Source organism: Musa acuminata, chromosome BXJ3-3 (assembly GCF_036884655.1).
Source record: "Musa acuminata AAA Group cultivar baxijiao chromosome BXJ3-3, Cavendish_Baxijiao_AAA, whole genome shotgun sequence".
Lineage (NCBI taxonomy): Eukaryota > Viridiplantae > Streptophyta > Magnoliopsida > Zingiberales > Musaceae > Musa > Musa acuminata.
In genome coordinates, this window is record NC_088351.1 from 23,523,140 (window position 1) to 23,540,296 (window position 17,157).

Below are 17,157 nucleotides of genomic sequence, written 5' to 3' on the forward strand. Positions count from 1 at the left end.
GGAGTAAAACTGTAAAAGGGTGGTTGGCCTTCGCTTATTGAAGGAAGACCTCTAGTGGACGTCGGTGACCTCGTTGGTGGAGGAAGCCAAAAGTGGATGTAGGTCAAGATTGACCAAACCACTCTAAATCTCGATTTGCATTTACTTTGAGCATCTTATCTTTACTGCAAACCTCCTCAGTAGCTTACTGTCTTCTGCTCATTTATGAACGTGTTTCATAGTTAAGTATTTTCCGAATCGGCGTTAAGACGGAAATCGGTTTTATCGTACGAACATCATATTTCAGTTTGCGCTTACATTCTGATTTCTATCTTAACTGCAAACTGCCTTCCTTACTTTACTTTAAATACATTTCCGTAAGCTTTCAAAGTTATTATCAGCATGAAACGACTTTTACGTCGGAATCGGATTTCAACATACGAACGCAGTTTTAATCGTCGAAAGTTTTCCGCTACACTAATTCACCCCCCCCCCCCTTTTAGTGCTCTTGATCCTAACAGTCTCATCCTGATCATAGCATCCCGCGTCACTCAAAACGTAGATTAAAACATAAACAATTATCAATTGGTTTCATCATCAAAATTCGAGATTCAACAATCTCCCCTTTTTTGATGATGACAACCAATCGATGATGGAGGTAATCTTAACTCCCGGAGTTTAAACAAACTCCCCCTATTAATATGGCATATAACTCTTGGATTCAAAAATCCAAGCAAACATTTCATGATTAAAATCATGTATAACATCAACATACTTCTCCCCCTTTGTCATTAACAAAAAGGAGAAGTACCACTATTAAGTGTTTAAACATACAAGTTCAAATCATTGCATGAAAAAACATAATATCAAGTTTTATCATCATGTAATTTGTAGTTAGAAAATTTAGCAAGTATTACATCATACTTAGAACATTCAAGCTATTAAGTTGTAGATATGCAAGGTAGTACAACATACAAGCTAGCAAATTTAAAAATGTGCAAGTTGGCATATTTTTGCATCTTCTTGAGATTTCAAGCTAGCAATTCTTGGTGATGTTCAAGATAGCAATTTCTTCTCTTTTGAGAAGTGCAATTATTTTTGCTTCCTTTGCAAAAACACAAGCTAACAAGATGTTACATTATTTTACAACATAGAAGCTAACAATTTGAGTTCAAGAAGCAAGTTCTTTCTTCTCATTTGAGAAGTGCAATTTTTGCTTTCTTCTTGAATTGTGCGAGCTAGCATCTTTTATCTCCCCCTTTGTCATTGTCAAAAAGAAGGGAAGACCCCTTATATCAATTTTCAGATTATGACAAAGGTAAGTATCAATCTTATTTATGCATCATTATATTTTCAAATTAAAACATGCAAAATTTCAAAACCTTACATTTCATTTTTCATTCATGATATTAAAAATAAATCAATCATCACTACACCTCATCATGCACATTATTAAAATATAAAATCATCAAACATGATACAAATATTTATTTTTAAAATATTCATCATTATTTTGAGCATATCATACATGATACTAAAACATTCATAATATATCATTTTAGCAACAAATCATAGTATTTTAAATCATGATGATATCTAAATGTCATTATATCCTATCATGATCATAACTTCTCATTTGTATAATATCATGAGTATTGCATGATTTCATATCATCACATGAAAATTAACAATAAAAATTGGTGATGAGATGCACAAATTATGAAGACAAATTGTGAATATTAAGAGACATATTATGATTCTTTTTAGATAACTCAAATAGTGAAAAGAATCATAGTAAACAATCTTGATTTATAAAAAGAATACTCAAGTTATAATTTCAAGAAATCAAGAGAAACCGTGATTCATTTTAACAAATCTCCTCTTAAATAAATAACGTAAAGAGTTCTTAGGAGATCATGAAAATTTTTGATTCATATAAATCTCAAATAATTCCAAGAAACCAAGATCATGATTTTAATAAAACTTATTCAAATTCAAATCGTCAAAATCATCAAAATCTCAATATTTCTTTCAAGAGATTCAAAATGGTATAAATAATTTTATTGGTCTCTTAGTGAAGAATCAATAAGATAGAGAACAAGGAAATTTTCAAGAAAAATGATTTCCTCCTTTTGTTTCAACTTATTGATTGATTTTATACATGTTCTTTTCTTTCAAATCCATGCATCATTCATTAACACCAAAAAGAACTTTCAAAAGATTATAAAAATTATCGTGCATAAGTTCGAAATATAAATTCGTTAAGCAGGCTTTCAAATCATCATTACATTTTCATTAAGACATCAAGCATGGTTTCGTTGAACATAATTGATTCTTAAAGATATCTAAACTTCTTTAGTTTTAATTTATATGATTGACTTTATATTAGCATGCCCAAATTTTTGTTCTTATGTCAAAACCATACATCATGTTGAAAACCAAAGACAAGGTTCATCAAAAAATCATCAAGCCTTATATATAAATATTTATTTTCAAAACATTCATCATGATAAGACATACAAGCCAAAGAAATCATTAAACATAAAGCATATTTATCAAAGATGGTTTCATTGGGCATAAGGTATTTTCAAACAAAATCATTTTGTTATTAAACATGTAATTTTTATTATCATTTTCGAAATTACTAGCATGATCCCAATTTTTACATTACATTTTTAAACATGTAATTTTCAAAAAATAATTTTTTTAACTAAATAAAAAAAATACATCATGAAAAGCATCATGTAATTTCGAAATAAATTAAGGGGGTTTCGATTACCTCATCGTCGAAAGCCATTTAGGCATAGTTTGCCACCTCGCCTTTGTTGATTTTTTCGTCGTCTTCGGAGGAGCTCGATTCATCCCAAAGTTTTTTTTTCTTCTTGCGTTTTTTTTATTTTTGTTCTTTAATTTTTGTTTCATTAACTTTTTGAATTTCGTGAGTAGTTCAAGTTCATCATCACTTGAGCGTATGCTCGAGTGGTCTTCAATTGTTCTAAGTTCAAAACCCTTCTTGTTCTTTGGAAGGTGATTCTCATGTTTGTCAAGTGCCACATTAGTCATTTCGTAGGTCACTAAAGACCCAATTAGTTTTTCAATTGGAAAATAGTTCAAATCTTTTGATTCTTGTATTGTCGTTACTTTCGAATTCTAATTTTTAGAAAGAGATCTCAAAATCTTGTTAACGAGTTCAAAATTCGAAAAGCTTTTACCAAGAGCTTTTAAACCATTGACGACATCCATAAAACGGGTGTACATGTCAACAACGGTTTCGCTTGGTTTCATATGAAAAAGTTCAAAATTGTGCATTAAAAGGTTAATCTTAGAATCTGTAACTCTATTCGTGCCTTCGTGTGTGGTTTCAAGAATATGCCAAATATTGAAGGTTGTTTCGCACATAGAAACCCGATTAAATTTGTTATTGTCTCAAGCGCAAAATAAGACATCCAAAGCCTTTGCATTTAGAGAAAACGTCTTCTTCTCCAAATCATTCCAATTGTTCATTGGAAGAGAAGACATTTCAAATCTATTTTTGACTATGTGCCATAAATCGAGATTCAATGAAAGCAAGAAAACTTTCATTCGAGTTTTCCAATAAGTGTAGTCCGTCCCATTGAAAAATGGAGGACGAATAAGAGAGTGACCCTCTTGAAAGCCGAAAAGAGCCATTTCTCTTGGGTGTTAAACCAATTGAGAAATAACGAGGCTCTGATAATAATTGTTAGGATCAAGAGTCGGCACTAAAAGGGGGGGTGAATTAGTGCAGTGGTAAAATAACATCGGTTTAAAAACTTTCGTATGCTAAAAACGAATTTCGACGAAAATCGATTTCAGAAGCTTAATAACTTGGAAACGTATGGAAGCGTAGTGACTAAGTAAAGTAGTTTGCAGTATGTAAATGGCAAGAATAAAATGCAAACTAGAGAACACAATAGTTTTAGAGTGGTTCGGTCAATGTGACCTACATCCACTTTCGGCTTCCTCCTCCGACGAGGTCACTGGCATCCACTAGAGGCCTTCCTTCAATAGGCGAAGGTCAATCACCTTTTACACCCCTCTTCTCCTTTTCACCGGTTTAGGAGATAACCTTTACAAGCACTCACACTCCTATTACAGGTTTCTAAACTTAGAGTGGAGGAGGGAATTTCTAAAGAGATTGCAGTAGCGTTTTTCTACTTTTGAACTCTCTGTGCTTGTGTTCTTTAACCAGGGGTGAAAGGGGTATTTATATGCTTCAAGTTGATTCAAACTTGGAGCCTAAAACTTTCCCATCCCGGGTTCCCTAGGCACGGGCGGTACCATTGCTTACATTGGGTAGTACCACCACCCAGTGTCAGTTTGACATTGATACTGCCCTGGGCGGTACTTCCGCCTGGGGGGCAGTGCTGGGCAGTACCACCACCTAGCACCCTACCAGGGGCGGTACAACCGCCTAGACTAGCGGTACCATCGCCTGACACAGTCTCGAAGACTGTGCCATGATAGTGAGACTTCTTAGGGTACTGTTTGGGCCTCTCATTGGGCCCAACACAGTCCTTACATGGGCTTAGCTGGCCCCTAATTGGGTTGGCCCAAATCCAAGCCCAATTACGTGCTAACTATGAAATCCTAAGACATTTGCTAAGCTAAACAAGTCCATATGTATATTCTTCCGACGAACTTCTGACGATCTCTCGGCAATTTTCCAGCGGACTCCCGGCAAGCTCCTGCACTTCACGACGATCTTCTTGGCAAGTTCCGACAAGTTTCTCTGGCAAGCTCCGAGACTTCTCGGCTGGTTCCGTCAGAACTTCCGACGAACGTCCGGACTTCCAACGAACTCTCGAACTCCCAACGAAGTCGTGTCCTTGACTCTGGGACTTCATTTTGCTTCATGCCTTGCTATCGTAGTTAATCCTGCACATATAAAACATACTTTGATATAGACAATTAATACTATGCAATAATCAAGTTGTCTGGCGTGTCATTGGTCCCTCGACACTTCGTCTGATTCTTTGGCACATCGTCCTCTCTTGCGGTCTATTGCCCAATCGGCCAGTTGACTCCGCAACTCCAATATCCTTGGCGTAATATCCTCTCTTCTTGGCCCGATGCCCGAATCCACGGCCCGAAGCCTTCTGTCGATATGTCGACCGTTCCTTCGGCCCGACGTCCAATCTTCTGACATGTTTTCCCCTAGCATAACATGATTTTTCCTGCTTTAATTGTCTCATCCTGATCGAAGCATCCCGCGTCACTCAAAATGCAGATTAAAACATAAACAATTATCAATTTGTTTCATCATCAAAATCCGAGATTCAACATCTTTAGGCCAAGGTTCATCCCCCGATGTGCTCCCCACAAATTCCCTCATGGAGCTCGGCGAGGACTATCTCAGCTTATGATGGCGTGATGTCACGGACTTAACTGGTTTTGCCTAAGTCGTGCGGCACCCTTGCGTGTCCGTCCGCAAAGGTCAGCCTCCCCGAAGTCTCCCATTGTCCCTTAGGACCAACAAAAGAGAGAACGGGCTAGAGAGAACGCCTCAATCGGGATCCACAAGCAAACATCTCTGAAAAACACTTCATAGACAATGCAAATTACAAACAGACTTTACAAGCTCTGAACAGTGGCACAACAAAGGGTAAAATGGTCCATTATAGACCAAAAATCTCTCGCACGTGTCCACATGACACAACCTTTATTTACAAGCCTAAAAAGGCCACCAACCCAACTAAAATGGGACGATCAAGCCTTCGGCCGCCCCTCTACATGTTGTACAAGGCATGAACATGCCAAAAGACACGGACATACATAAGCATTACATCAAACATCCTATTTCGAAGTTTGTCCGTGACATTCTCCCCCACTTATTCCTTCGACGTCCTCGTTGAAGCCTTTGTCGACACTGCAACTCCTCGCCTTTGCTGAGTCTTCTATCTTCTGCTCCAGCTACAATGCGCCTCTTGGCTCCTTGTTGCTCTCCGCTGTTGTTTTTGAGTAGTCGAACCTTTGATCTGCCATGCTGCTGCAACTCACCAATGACTCTGACTCTGGTGTGGGGTTGGCTGAGTTGTGTTGATCATTGTTGATTCCTGCGGATCCCCCAGATGAAGGAAAAGACCATCTTTACTGCGCTAGTCTCTTAATTTCCACATGCTGCATGAACTGGGTGGATGCTTGTTGGAGCTTTAATGAGCGTCGTCTCGCAAACTTCTGAAGTTTTGGGTCCTTCCTCCACAAAATTTGCTCATTGACTCTTCTTTCACTTAGTTGTCACATCCAAGTAGGTTCGCATCACTTCCGCTTTTGATTGGCATTTCGTTGGGAAATGAAGCGGACAATCTACTCTCAGTAGCACTGATCACCGTTGGTGAGGATTTGACAACTATTGTCTTCCATTATCTTCGAAGGGTCTTTGAATATATGCAGAGCTCCTCTGTTGGATAGATAAGAGAATTGGGGTACTCGGTTTCGCCCATTCTCTTAAGAGTTGAGAAGGCAAAGGTTACTTGACTTCGCCCGCCTCCTCGAGGTTGTACTTCATGCATCGAGCTGGTTACTGGCCTTCACCTGCTCTTTGCTCACACTTCTGAAGCACATGAAGTGTTTGCACTCCTTGCGTTGAGTTAGCTACTATGATTCACCTTCTCATTGCCATTGAACTTTTGGAATGCAGGAAGTTTTCACCCCAACTTGGAGTAGTTCTCTCATAGGTTTGGTCGCCTCTGGGATTGTACCGTCTTCTCCATCAACCCTGCCGCCTACTCCACTGAGTAGCAAAGGTACAGCACCACATACTGCCTGCTTTATTCCTTGGTTCTGCACTCTTGCATGACCCGAAGTCCTTCACTTTCGGCTATCTTGATGAGAAGCACATTGACACCGGTCTTACGAAGTTCTTCGGCCTCTGCCCTTCAGCCTTGTCTCGGTACTTGGAGATTGCCTCTGCATTCTCCACCTCCTCGGCCCCTTTCACGACCAAGCCCTCTCCCTCCATGAGAGCAAGGGATCAATGACTTTCACGGAAGTCCCGCCTCTGCGGTACCATGGCGCTGCCATGCCCATGGCCCTACTATCCGTCGCCTCACATCTGCATCCCTTTTCTTCACGATCAGTAGATATGTCTCCGTGGCACTCCTCTGAGTCCACCTCTATTCTAACTGATGCTTGATTTTGGGTAGCTAAGTCCCTCTGGACTCGTCGTCGCTTCCTTACCCCTTTCGACCCCCTGCTTCAACACCTTTGTGTTCTCCAAGCAGTCCGTTTGGTTAATGGAAAGACAGACTGCAACTCCCATACATGGCCTCTACCATCACGTTGTAGGGTTTGCACCGATTCTGTTCTCCTTAGCTTCCTTGGTAGCAACGTTCGCTTACTCGGCCTTGTCCTCTGACTTGCCGGGCTCCCTTAAGCGAATATGAGCTTTGGAGCAGTCCAACTCTCCAGCTGCTTCGATCATACCTCTGCATGATCAAGTTCCTCTCATGGAACTCACTGGTACTTGCATTCGAACTTTTCCCTTGGTGGAACCCAGCCCCCATATGCTGATGACCAAGGTTTTCATCCGATGCAAAATTCGATGCATGCACGGAAGACCCGCCTCTACTGTACCATGGCCTTCACTCCTTGAATCCATAACCCTTTTTGTTGTCGTGTTGTTCACCGAAGTGGAGCTCCCAGTAGCTCCCGATCATACCTCCATATGATCCAGTCCCTCCCGGGACTAAGTCGTGTGTATCGCATTGCCACGAACTGTTCCACCACGATCCGCTGCACCATGTCGCCTCCTGGTGACATCTCCATTGCATTCTGATCATTGTGGAATAAACTCGAATTGTGAACCCTCCATGTGTGGCCTCTGCCAATACATCGCAGGGTCTCCTCCACCTTCGATTTTGTTTGCTCCTTTGGCAAATGACATTCATCCACCCACTCTTGGGTCACACCTAGATGAAGCACCGCTCTAGGACAGTCCGTCGCCTAGTAGCTCCCGAAGTCCACCGACTTCACTGTAATTTGTGCACCATTGTCTGGATCCTGGGCCTCTGCCCCTACCAGCACAATCTCCACTGTGCACTGCTTCCTTCATGGCAACTTGAATGGCAACACTGTGGCATATTCTTCGAGAGTACCCGCCTCTACGTCCTCTTGCCCCGTGCTAAGGTCTTCTGAACCCAACTTCACCTTCGCAAATTGAGTCGCCTTAGTTCCTCCATCAAATGCTCCTCCGAGATAAGGTACATGTGCCCAGAAGCACCCTTCGTCTTTGGCACCATGCAAGATGAGTCCATTCCATTAGAAAGAAGGACCCATGGAACAACATGATCCTACTCTTGCCTCTGCAAGAGTTCATGTCCTTGACCTCTGTCTAAGAAAAGCACTGTGCCTCTGCTCCATGTTCCAACTTCTATGCTGGCTCCCTTCATACGGCTTGGGTACTTCGCCAAGTTACACCCAAGTTGCTCCGCTCCTCGTTTTTGCATTGAGTCGATGGTGGCCCTCGCGCCCACCATTTCACGGGTCAGCCCTCCCTTGAGTCCGATCTCCATATCGACTCCAAGTGTGCCTTCATTTAAGTTGCTTTGGGTCGCTCCCCCACTTGATCTCGCAATGCATCCACCAATGCATTCTCTCAAGCGAGATCATGCGACGACTCCTCGCCGCTTGCTCAGTCCATCGAGCTTCGTGGAGTTGTTGTTTGTTGAGGTACTCCTCCTCAACATGTGAGGTCTGTCTCACATGATTCTCCCTCTGGAGAGCCGGGACTTATCCCTCCTGGATAACTATCCCATTGGAGCAACATCTCTCTTCGTTTTGGAGATCACCATCCCCTTGGACTACTCCGATCTGCTGAACAAACTGTGCATTGTTTTGCCTCCTGCAAACGCACTGGCTAGATTGTGACTCTCCATCAATACAGTCCCCACTACACCCCTCAAGGCCTAGCAACATGCTGAACTCGTTGCACATTTCAGCCTCCTACGGACGTATCCTTCACATGCCGAAGAGAAAGTTTCAATGCTCCATGGCACCGAGTTTCGGTCGCCTTGGGATGGCCACGAACATTTCATCATCCGCATACAAGCCCATGCATGAGTACCAAATTCTTCGAGTTAGCAATTCCCCTCACCTCTGTGAGCTTTGCATAACTCTTTTGGTCGTTGAGCAACTCATTCCACCTTAGATGGTCTCATCCTTTACCAAGCGCCTCGCTTGCCTTGAGCACCATCAAGTATAGTTGTCAACGTTGAGCCGTAACTCAAACTCAGCCATCCCAACCTTTGTGCGCTCCACATTCTTCCAAGCTTGCCTGTTCTCGTGGTGCCTCTTGCGCGAAGGGTTGGCCATTCCTCTGAATGCCAATCTCGGATGCCCGCTCCTCTGAGCGACTCCTTTTCCCTACATCTCCATGCCCGTTTTCCCCCAAACGGTCGCACGTGTGCTGACTGCCCTCAACGCAACCCCACTAGGTCCCCCACGTTTGCATGCTAAGTGTTTCTATGAGTGCTTGTCCCGCTCTAATACCATCTGTCACGGACTTAACTGGTTTTGCCTAAGTCGTGCGGCACCCTTGCGTGTCCGTCCGCAAAGGTCAGCCTCCCCGAAGTCTCACATTGTCCCTTAGGACCAACAAAAGAGAGAACGGGCTAGAGAGAACGCCTCAATCGGGATCCACAAGCAAACATCTCTGAAAAACACTTCATAGACAATGCAAATTACAAACAGACTTTACAAGCTCTGAACAGTGGCACAACAAAGGGTAAAATGGTCCATTACAGACCAAAAATCTCTCGCACGTGTCCACATGACACAACCTTTATTTACAAGCCTAAAAAGGCCACCAACCCAACTAAAATGGGACGATCAAGCCTTCAGCCGCCCCTCTACATGCTGTACAAGGCATGAATATGCCAAAAGACACGGACATACATAAGCATTACATCAAACATCCTGTTTCGAAGTTTGTCCGTGACAGTGAGGCAGTGTAAGAGAGGTTGAGAGAAGGCCCTTCGGTACAGCCTCCCACCGACGACGCAGTACCAGGCATGGGTTCGCCTCAACCGTCTCGCGACCGCCGGGTCGTCGGGCTCCCTTCTGTCCATCTTGAAGTGGAGGATTTCCTCCATCCAGTTGAGTAGTAGAAGTAGACCTGTTTCGGCGACCTTGTGAGTCACCACCATCGGTGCCGTTATGGACTCAATCGCTGGGATCGACGTCGGGTCGCGGGCGGAGGCCGACCTGGCTAGTGCGTCGGCCCGCACGTTCTATGCCCGAGGTATTCTATCGATTGAGAAACGGTTGAAGCGGTGTGCGAGTTGCTTCGCCACCATGAGATATAGTGTCATCGTTGGGTCGCGGGCTTCGTAGCTCTCACTGACGTGTCCCGTCACCAATTGGGAGTCGCTGAAAACCTCAAGGTCGTTAACATGCATCTCCAGAGTGAGGCGTAGGTTGTGGAGTAACGCCTCGTACTCGGCCTCATTGTTGGTAGCTCGAAACTGTAATTGGAGCGACCTCTCGTATGTTTCTCCTAACGGGTCCTTGAGGATAAGTCTGATACCGGTCACTCCGGTAGTGGACGAGCTGTCCACGTGCAGGGTCCATGTGTTCTGGTTGTTGTCCTGCCCCACGTCAACGTCTTCAAGGGTTAGCTCGAAAACAAAATCAGCTGGTACTTGAGCTTTGATGGCGGCCCTAGGGGAGTACTGAATGTCGAATTCGTTGAGATCGATCGACCATCGCAGCATGCGACCTGCCGCATCGAAGTTAGAAAGGATCTGTTGCAGCGGTTGGTCGGTGATCACTTTGATCGTGTGGGCTTGGAAGTAGGGCCGCAACTTTCGGGCCATCTTTATGAGGGCGAGCACTAGCCTCTCGATCGGGGGGTACCGCGCCTCGGGCCCGACGAGGATATGGCTGACGTAATATATGGGTTGCTGAGTAGGCAGCACCTCCCGAACTAACACCGAGCCGACTGCTTGTGGTGAGGCCGCCAAGTAGAGACTAAGGGTTTCGCCCAGTTTGGGCGAGGCGAGTTGGGGCAAGCGGGTGAGGCACGCCTTTAGCTTTTGGAATGCCTCCTCACACTCCGAGGTCTACGTAAGGTTGTCAGCCTGTCGCAGAGCCCGAAAAAAGGGGAGGCACTTGTCGCCTGATCGCGACACAAACCTGCTGAGCATTGTCATCCTCCCAGCAAGTCGTTGTACCTCCTTGACCGAGCGGGGGGAATGCATCTTGGCTATGGCCCGCACCTTTTTCGGGTTGGCGTCTATCCCCCTTTGGTGAATGATAAAGCCAAGAAACCTCCCCGAGTTGACTCTGAAGATGCACTTCGCAAGATTTAGATGCATGTTGAATCGCCGGAGCGTTTGGAATGTCTCCGCCAGGTCAGTTAGGTGTGCACTTACAGCCTTGCTCTTTACGATCATGTCGTCTACGTATACTTCCATATTCCTCCCGAGCTAGTGTTTAAAAAGTTTGTCGACCATCCTTTGGTAGGTCACGCCAGCATTTTTCAGGCCGAAGGGCATTACTTTGTAATAGTACGCTCCTCTATGGGTGACGAAGGCTGTGTCCTCTTGATCCTAAGTCGTCATTCAGATTTGGTTGTAGCCGGAGAATGCATCCATGAATGTAAGGAGCTTGTGGCCCACGGTGGCGTCGACCAATTGATCCACCCTGGGGAGTGGATAGCAGTCCTTGGGGCATGCCCAGTTGAGATTGGTGTAATCAACACACATCCTCCAGCTTCCATTAGATTTCTTAATGAGGACTACATTCGACCGCCACCGAGGGTATTGGACCTCGGTAATAAATCTGGCCTTTTTAAGGTGGGCGACCTCATCACCGATTGCCTTCAATCGATCAGGAGCAAACTTCCTCGGCCTTTGTCTCACCGGCCTAGCTCCGGGGTTGATGTTGAGCCAGTGCTGGGCCACTTCCGGGCTGATCCCAAGCATCTCCTCGAGGGACCATGCGAACATATCGGTGTTCCTCCTTAGAAAGTCAATGAGGTGGAGCTAGTCTCTTCGGGGAGTGTGGTTCTGACCTTGACAGTCTGGTCAGGTCGGCTCTTTTTCAGGGGTACCTCGGCGAGCCGTTCGGGAGGCTCCAACGGCATTGGTGCTGTGGGTCCTTCATGGGGGGTCGGGGACCTGAGCGGGGTGCAATTTTCCCAAGAGAGTAACCGTCGCGAGATAGCACTGCCTTGACTCCCCCGGGTCGCTTCGGGCCTCCCTGATCCCTACCGAGGTCGGAAACTTGATGGCCCGGTGGTAAGTGGAAACCACTGCCTTTAACTTGTTCAGCGTCGGTCAGCCGAGGATGATGTTGTAAGTCGAGGGCAGATCGACCACCATAAAGGTGGTTATCGTTGTCTTCACTCTTGGCTCCTCCCCAATGGTGACAGGGAGGGCCGTAGCCCCGAGCGAGGATATAGAATCCCCCGTGAATCCTGTGAGTGCTGACGCCATGGGGGTGAGGTCTCCCTCAGTCAAGTTGAGCCTTTTGAAGGCGTCGAAGTAAAGAACGTCGGCGGAGCTCCCGATGTCGACCATCACCCTTTTCACTCAAGCGTTGGCGACCTGGATGGAGATCACCAACGCGTCATCGTGGTGGGAGCGCTCGACTTCTTCAACCCCAAAGGTGATTTCAAGCTCAAGCTCGAGCCGGGGACATTTCTCGACCGTGCTGCGGGCGTAGGCTTTTCTCATCGCGGAGCTGTTGCTGTCGACCGCAGGTCCCCCGAAGATAATGTCGATTTGTCTTTCGATGGGTTCCTTGGGGCACGAAGTCGCTTCTCGGGGTTCCCTGAGATAGCGTCTGAGGTGGCCTCTGCAGATCAGTCCCTCATTTGGAGGAAGATCTCAATGCGGGAGGTTTTCAGGGGAAGAGGCGGGGGCCTCGGGAGTAGCTCTTATCGATCAGGCCCCCGGCGAGGTGGCGCTAGGGTTGCTGAGGTTGTTCCCCGGGATTGTTCCACCCTTGGCCTCTTGCCTTACATATGCTTCCCCGCCACCAACGCTTCGGCGACGACATATTGGTTGGCGTGCTGGAGCATTTCGTAGACGATCACCAACGGCTTCTCGATTAGCGACCAGAAGAACCTCGAAGGCTTCAAATCCATCAGAAACGCCTGCATGATTAGAGAGGGGTGAGCGTCCGAGAATCCTCGAATCTCAATGGCAAAACATGCCATGAACTGAGAAAGCGGCTCATCTTCGCGCTGGGATAACACGAGCAGGGTGGCCATGGAAGGCCTAGGTCGCACGCTGGCGAGGAAGTTCTGTTTGAACTCCCTGGCAAGCTAGTTGAAGGATGAGACCGAGGATTGACGTAGCCGGTTGAACCACGCTCGTGCCGGTCCCCTCAAGGTGGTCGGGAATGCCCGGCACATTAATGCATCGGAGGTGCCATAGAGGGCCATCTAAGCTCGGAATGCAGAGACGTGCTTCGCGGGGTCGGAGCCGCCGTTGTATGTCTCTAATGCCGGTAGCCTGAAGTTGAGGGGTACTGGCTTGTCTTGTACTTCCTGAGTGAAAGGGGACCCGCCTGAGCCGTCTTCATTGGACTCGCTCCGTGACTTTCGGAACTCGCGCTGGAACTCGTCCAATTGGGCCCTAAGCGAGTCATCCACCGAATCGGACGATATGGTGTCAGGCTTGAGGTGGGGTAGGGTGACTCGGTAGGTTGCGAGTATGTTCTATCCAGGCGGACCTCTTTGGTCCATCACTTCCTCTCGAGCTTCTCCAGTCCCGACCTGCTCCTCACTCGACCTCCGTCGGGTCGAGTCAGTCGGGGGAGTCGCTAGCCGCACGATCTAAGGAATGAGCGGAGCGAGCGTCTGCATCATGCCCGCCATGGCCTGCACTTGCTTGGACAGGCCGAGGAACGCCTCGGGTGTCACAGTCAAGGGTCCTGTGATGAATCCGGGGGGCGACAACCCCGGGTCATTGAACAGGCGCTAGTAGCGATCTAGCATTGAGGTCGGAATTCTGCCATCTCTGGGAGCGGGGAGGACCTGACTTTCAGGTTCGACGGAAGGGAGGTCGGCATGCGGTTCTCCCTCGGGGAGAGCTCCAGCCAGATGCCCTAGCGACATCGCCCTCCTTCTAGCGCCAAAATGTTAGCAAACAAATATGCCGTGGCCGGTGAGTCAGCACGGCTAGGTCCGCGGGTCGATGTCGGGAGCCTACTGCGGGGTGATCTGGATGATGAGATGGCCGAGCCCTCGGGAAGGAGTGCTGTTGGCGTTGGTCGAGATTGGGGCCGATTAACAACTCCACATTGCCGGGCGGCTGGCGCTCCCGTGCCGAGTCCCTCGTCGTCAACAAGTGGTCGCCCTCCTACAAAAATGGCCTCCGCCGGGTGGTTCCCAGTTGTGGCCCCTCCGACGAGCAAGTTAGTAACAAGAGGGATTGCTTTTCTTTTTCCCTTTTGTTTTCTGCGGCCCCGACCAAGGGTTTTATACTATGGTGCGAGGGTTGATGGTGCGTTGATTCGGCGTCGTCACCGACCCCCGAGAGATGGGACGACCCTTCTGATCGATCGTCGTTCCGGGATGTGCAGAGCAGTGTCAAACGACACCGCCCCGAGCTCCCGGGACGAGAGATGTGGCATATCTTCTTGGTATAAGCTCCCGGGACGGGATGTGTGGCGTAGGGCTTTGACTTGGCGTGCTGTGTTGGCTGTGACGTGTTCAGGCTGCCAAAATATACCATATCAAGTGGTATTTGTAATTTTTTTCTGGGGTCTCCCATCAAACACAACACAACACAATATGACTACCATCGATGATATGGATTGATTGATTTTATTTATGTTTTGCCCTCAACTTTTCATATTTCTCGGAATGAATAGAATACACACACACTTAATTAACTCTTTGCACCAAACACCAAATACCCTGTTCGTGTCCCCGGCTTGGCTTGGCTTAAGTATTGCAAATGCACCCTACCCTACCCTGTTCGTGTCCCCGGCTTGGCTTGGCTTGCCCCTTACTCGCGCCGGTTGTTTTCGGTGTTCGTCTTCCATTTAACTTCCATCGATCATTTCGCTTCCGTTGATCGACTCAAAGCTCCCATTTTCCCCCTTTCTCTCCTCGCCCCCACCCTTTTACTCTCTTTGGCCATCTCCCATCAACCTTTGGGGTGGAGCATCTTCAATTTGCAAAAGGGATGCCTCCGGGGATGAAACGTCGAAATGTCTCCGCACACCAAGTTAATGACCATCATGCATGACGTGACCTCCACCCCCCCTTCCCCTCCCCTCCCCTCCTCGGAAAGACTCGAGCTCGCTTCTCAAATCAAATCCCAGAAGCCGCCCCCACCAACTCCTTTGTGACCATAATAAACGCAGGACAAAAGGTATACATCTTACTTTTGCATGTGAGCCTCACGTAAGTTGCGTTGCAATGTCCCCCTCCTCCACGGTCTGAAGCTTAGGCAACCCGCGGTTGATGATAACATATTCTATCTACCGCCGGAAATTTATGGCTTCACCATTTTCTACGCCGCCGTTTAAGGCCATCCTCTCTCTGACGTATTAATTCCCATGTGCATCAACCGACTGCCGGAGAATAACGTGGCGCCATCCCCTCGCCTGATCTACTATTCCCCCTCCCCTTGTTACCCCCCCGGTGCTCTTCGACGCAACGCCATGTCCCGCCGGCGGACGCTGACGATGACATCAGTGAAGGCCCTCAGGATGTCCTTGTGCACGTTTCGGTCGTTGAGTTCCAGGTAGCAGAAGAGGAGCTCCTCCATGAAATCCCAGTCCGACGCCCGGTTGGGGTCCAGGTGCCGCGCCTCCACCATGTCCTGCATGGACCGCCGGAAGTCGTCGTAGGGATCCTTGGAGTACGTCATTACCGCCACCCCGCCGCCCGGGACCGCCGGCCTGGGATCCGACGTACAGGAGGAGAAGGAGCACGACGGCGAGGAAGACGAGGCGGCGGCGCTTGGTCTAGGATCTCGGAGAAGGGAGTTGGACGTGGCGGGTGATACGAAGAAGCGCTCCGTCGGGCGGAACGCGGTGGGGGCCGGGTCCTCGTCGTACCTCGGCGACTCGGAGGTGAAGTCGTCACCCGCGTCCTCGCGCGAGCAGAGGGAGTGGAACTTCTCGTATTGGAAGCAGTCGTCGTCGGATAGGGTGGCGGAGGGATCGCGGCCGCTGTGGTCGGGGAGGTCGCGGTCGATGGCGAAGGAAGGGGTCCTGGGATACTTGCACGCCGACAGCAGCCAACTGGCGGCGGCCGGTTTTGGGGAATTCGGAGTGTGTAGATGAGACGGAACCTTGTTGAGCTTGGACAGATAGGTTTGGAGAGATTTCTGAAGGCCGTTCTTCCCCATCGCTCTTGAATATTGGATTATGGGGTTTGGTAAGTAGGGACGGGGCAGAGAGAGAGAGAGAGGGTGCAACTGTTAGCTGGTATATATATGGTAGGGAGATGAAGCAGTGGCACATGCTGGCAGAGAAAAATTTGACGGAGTGCAGAAGCGGAATGGGACGGTGTAGGTGAAGTATTAGGGGTTGAAAGGTGGTGAGGCGGCCGACGGCAATTCATTCATTCATTCATTGGTGTAGATTTAACGTAAAGAGGTTATATGCCAAGGCTGAGATGTGGTCGGTGCATCACCATGGAGAGAGTGCGTAAAGGAACAACGGGCAAAAGATGTTTTAAAATTGGATTATGATTGCATGATTCGTGAGGAATTTTAATTTTCAAGCTTGCCCATAAGGATGAGTATTGAAAGGGGAGGAATTTGTAAGAAATATGTTGGAGATAGATATATATATATATATATATATATATATATATATATATATATATATATATATATATATATATATATATATATATATATATATATATATATATATATATATATATGTCCCAAAAATATTATTTTTGATGCTTAAATCAATAGTTAGTAGGAGATTCGGAGAATTTAAATTAAAAAAAACATTTATATTATATATATATATATATTATATTATATTTTATATTTTATAAATAAAAAACGGTGAGGTGTAGTAATAAATATTCGATCGTCATCGAATTGAAAGTCCGCATTAAATGTTGTTGTAGTGCCAATATAACCATCCGCACTGATGTCGACTGCTTCCAACTATCATTTTAGTCAAATGGTAGAGGATAATCCTTTTTCAAGTGTTGAGTCATCATCATCTCCATAA

At 46.9% G+C, this 17,157-nt stretch overlaps 1 protein-coding gene across 1 annotated transcript; it reads right to left on the reverse strand.

The window, feature by feature from the left end:
• Positions 1-14,776: 14,776 nt before the first annotated feature.
• Positions 14,777-16,380, reverse strand: LOC135633159 (transcription repressor OFP14-like). Its single transcript, XM_065142301.1, has one exon. The coding sequence runs from the start codon at positions 16,308-16,310 to the stop codon at positions 15,588-15,590; it is 723 nt and encodes a 240-aa protein (XP_064998373.1). The 5' UTR covers positions 16,311-16,380; the 3' UTR covers positions 14,777-15,587.
• Positions 16,381-17,157: the final 777 nt, after the last annotated feature.

What these genes read in the sequence shown, in the direction of transcription:
- LOC135633159 (XM_065142301.1), bottom strand. Translation starts at nt 16,310, where the DNA reads ATGGGGAAGAACGGCCTTCAGAAATCTCTCCAAACCTATCTGTCCAAG.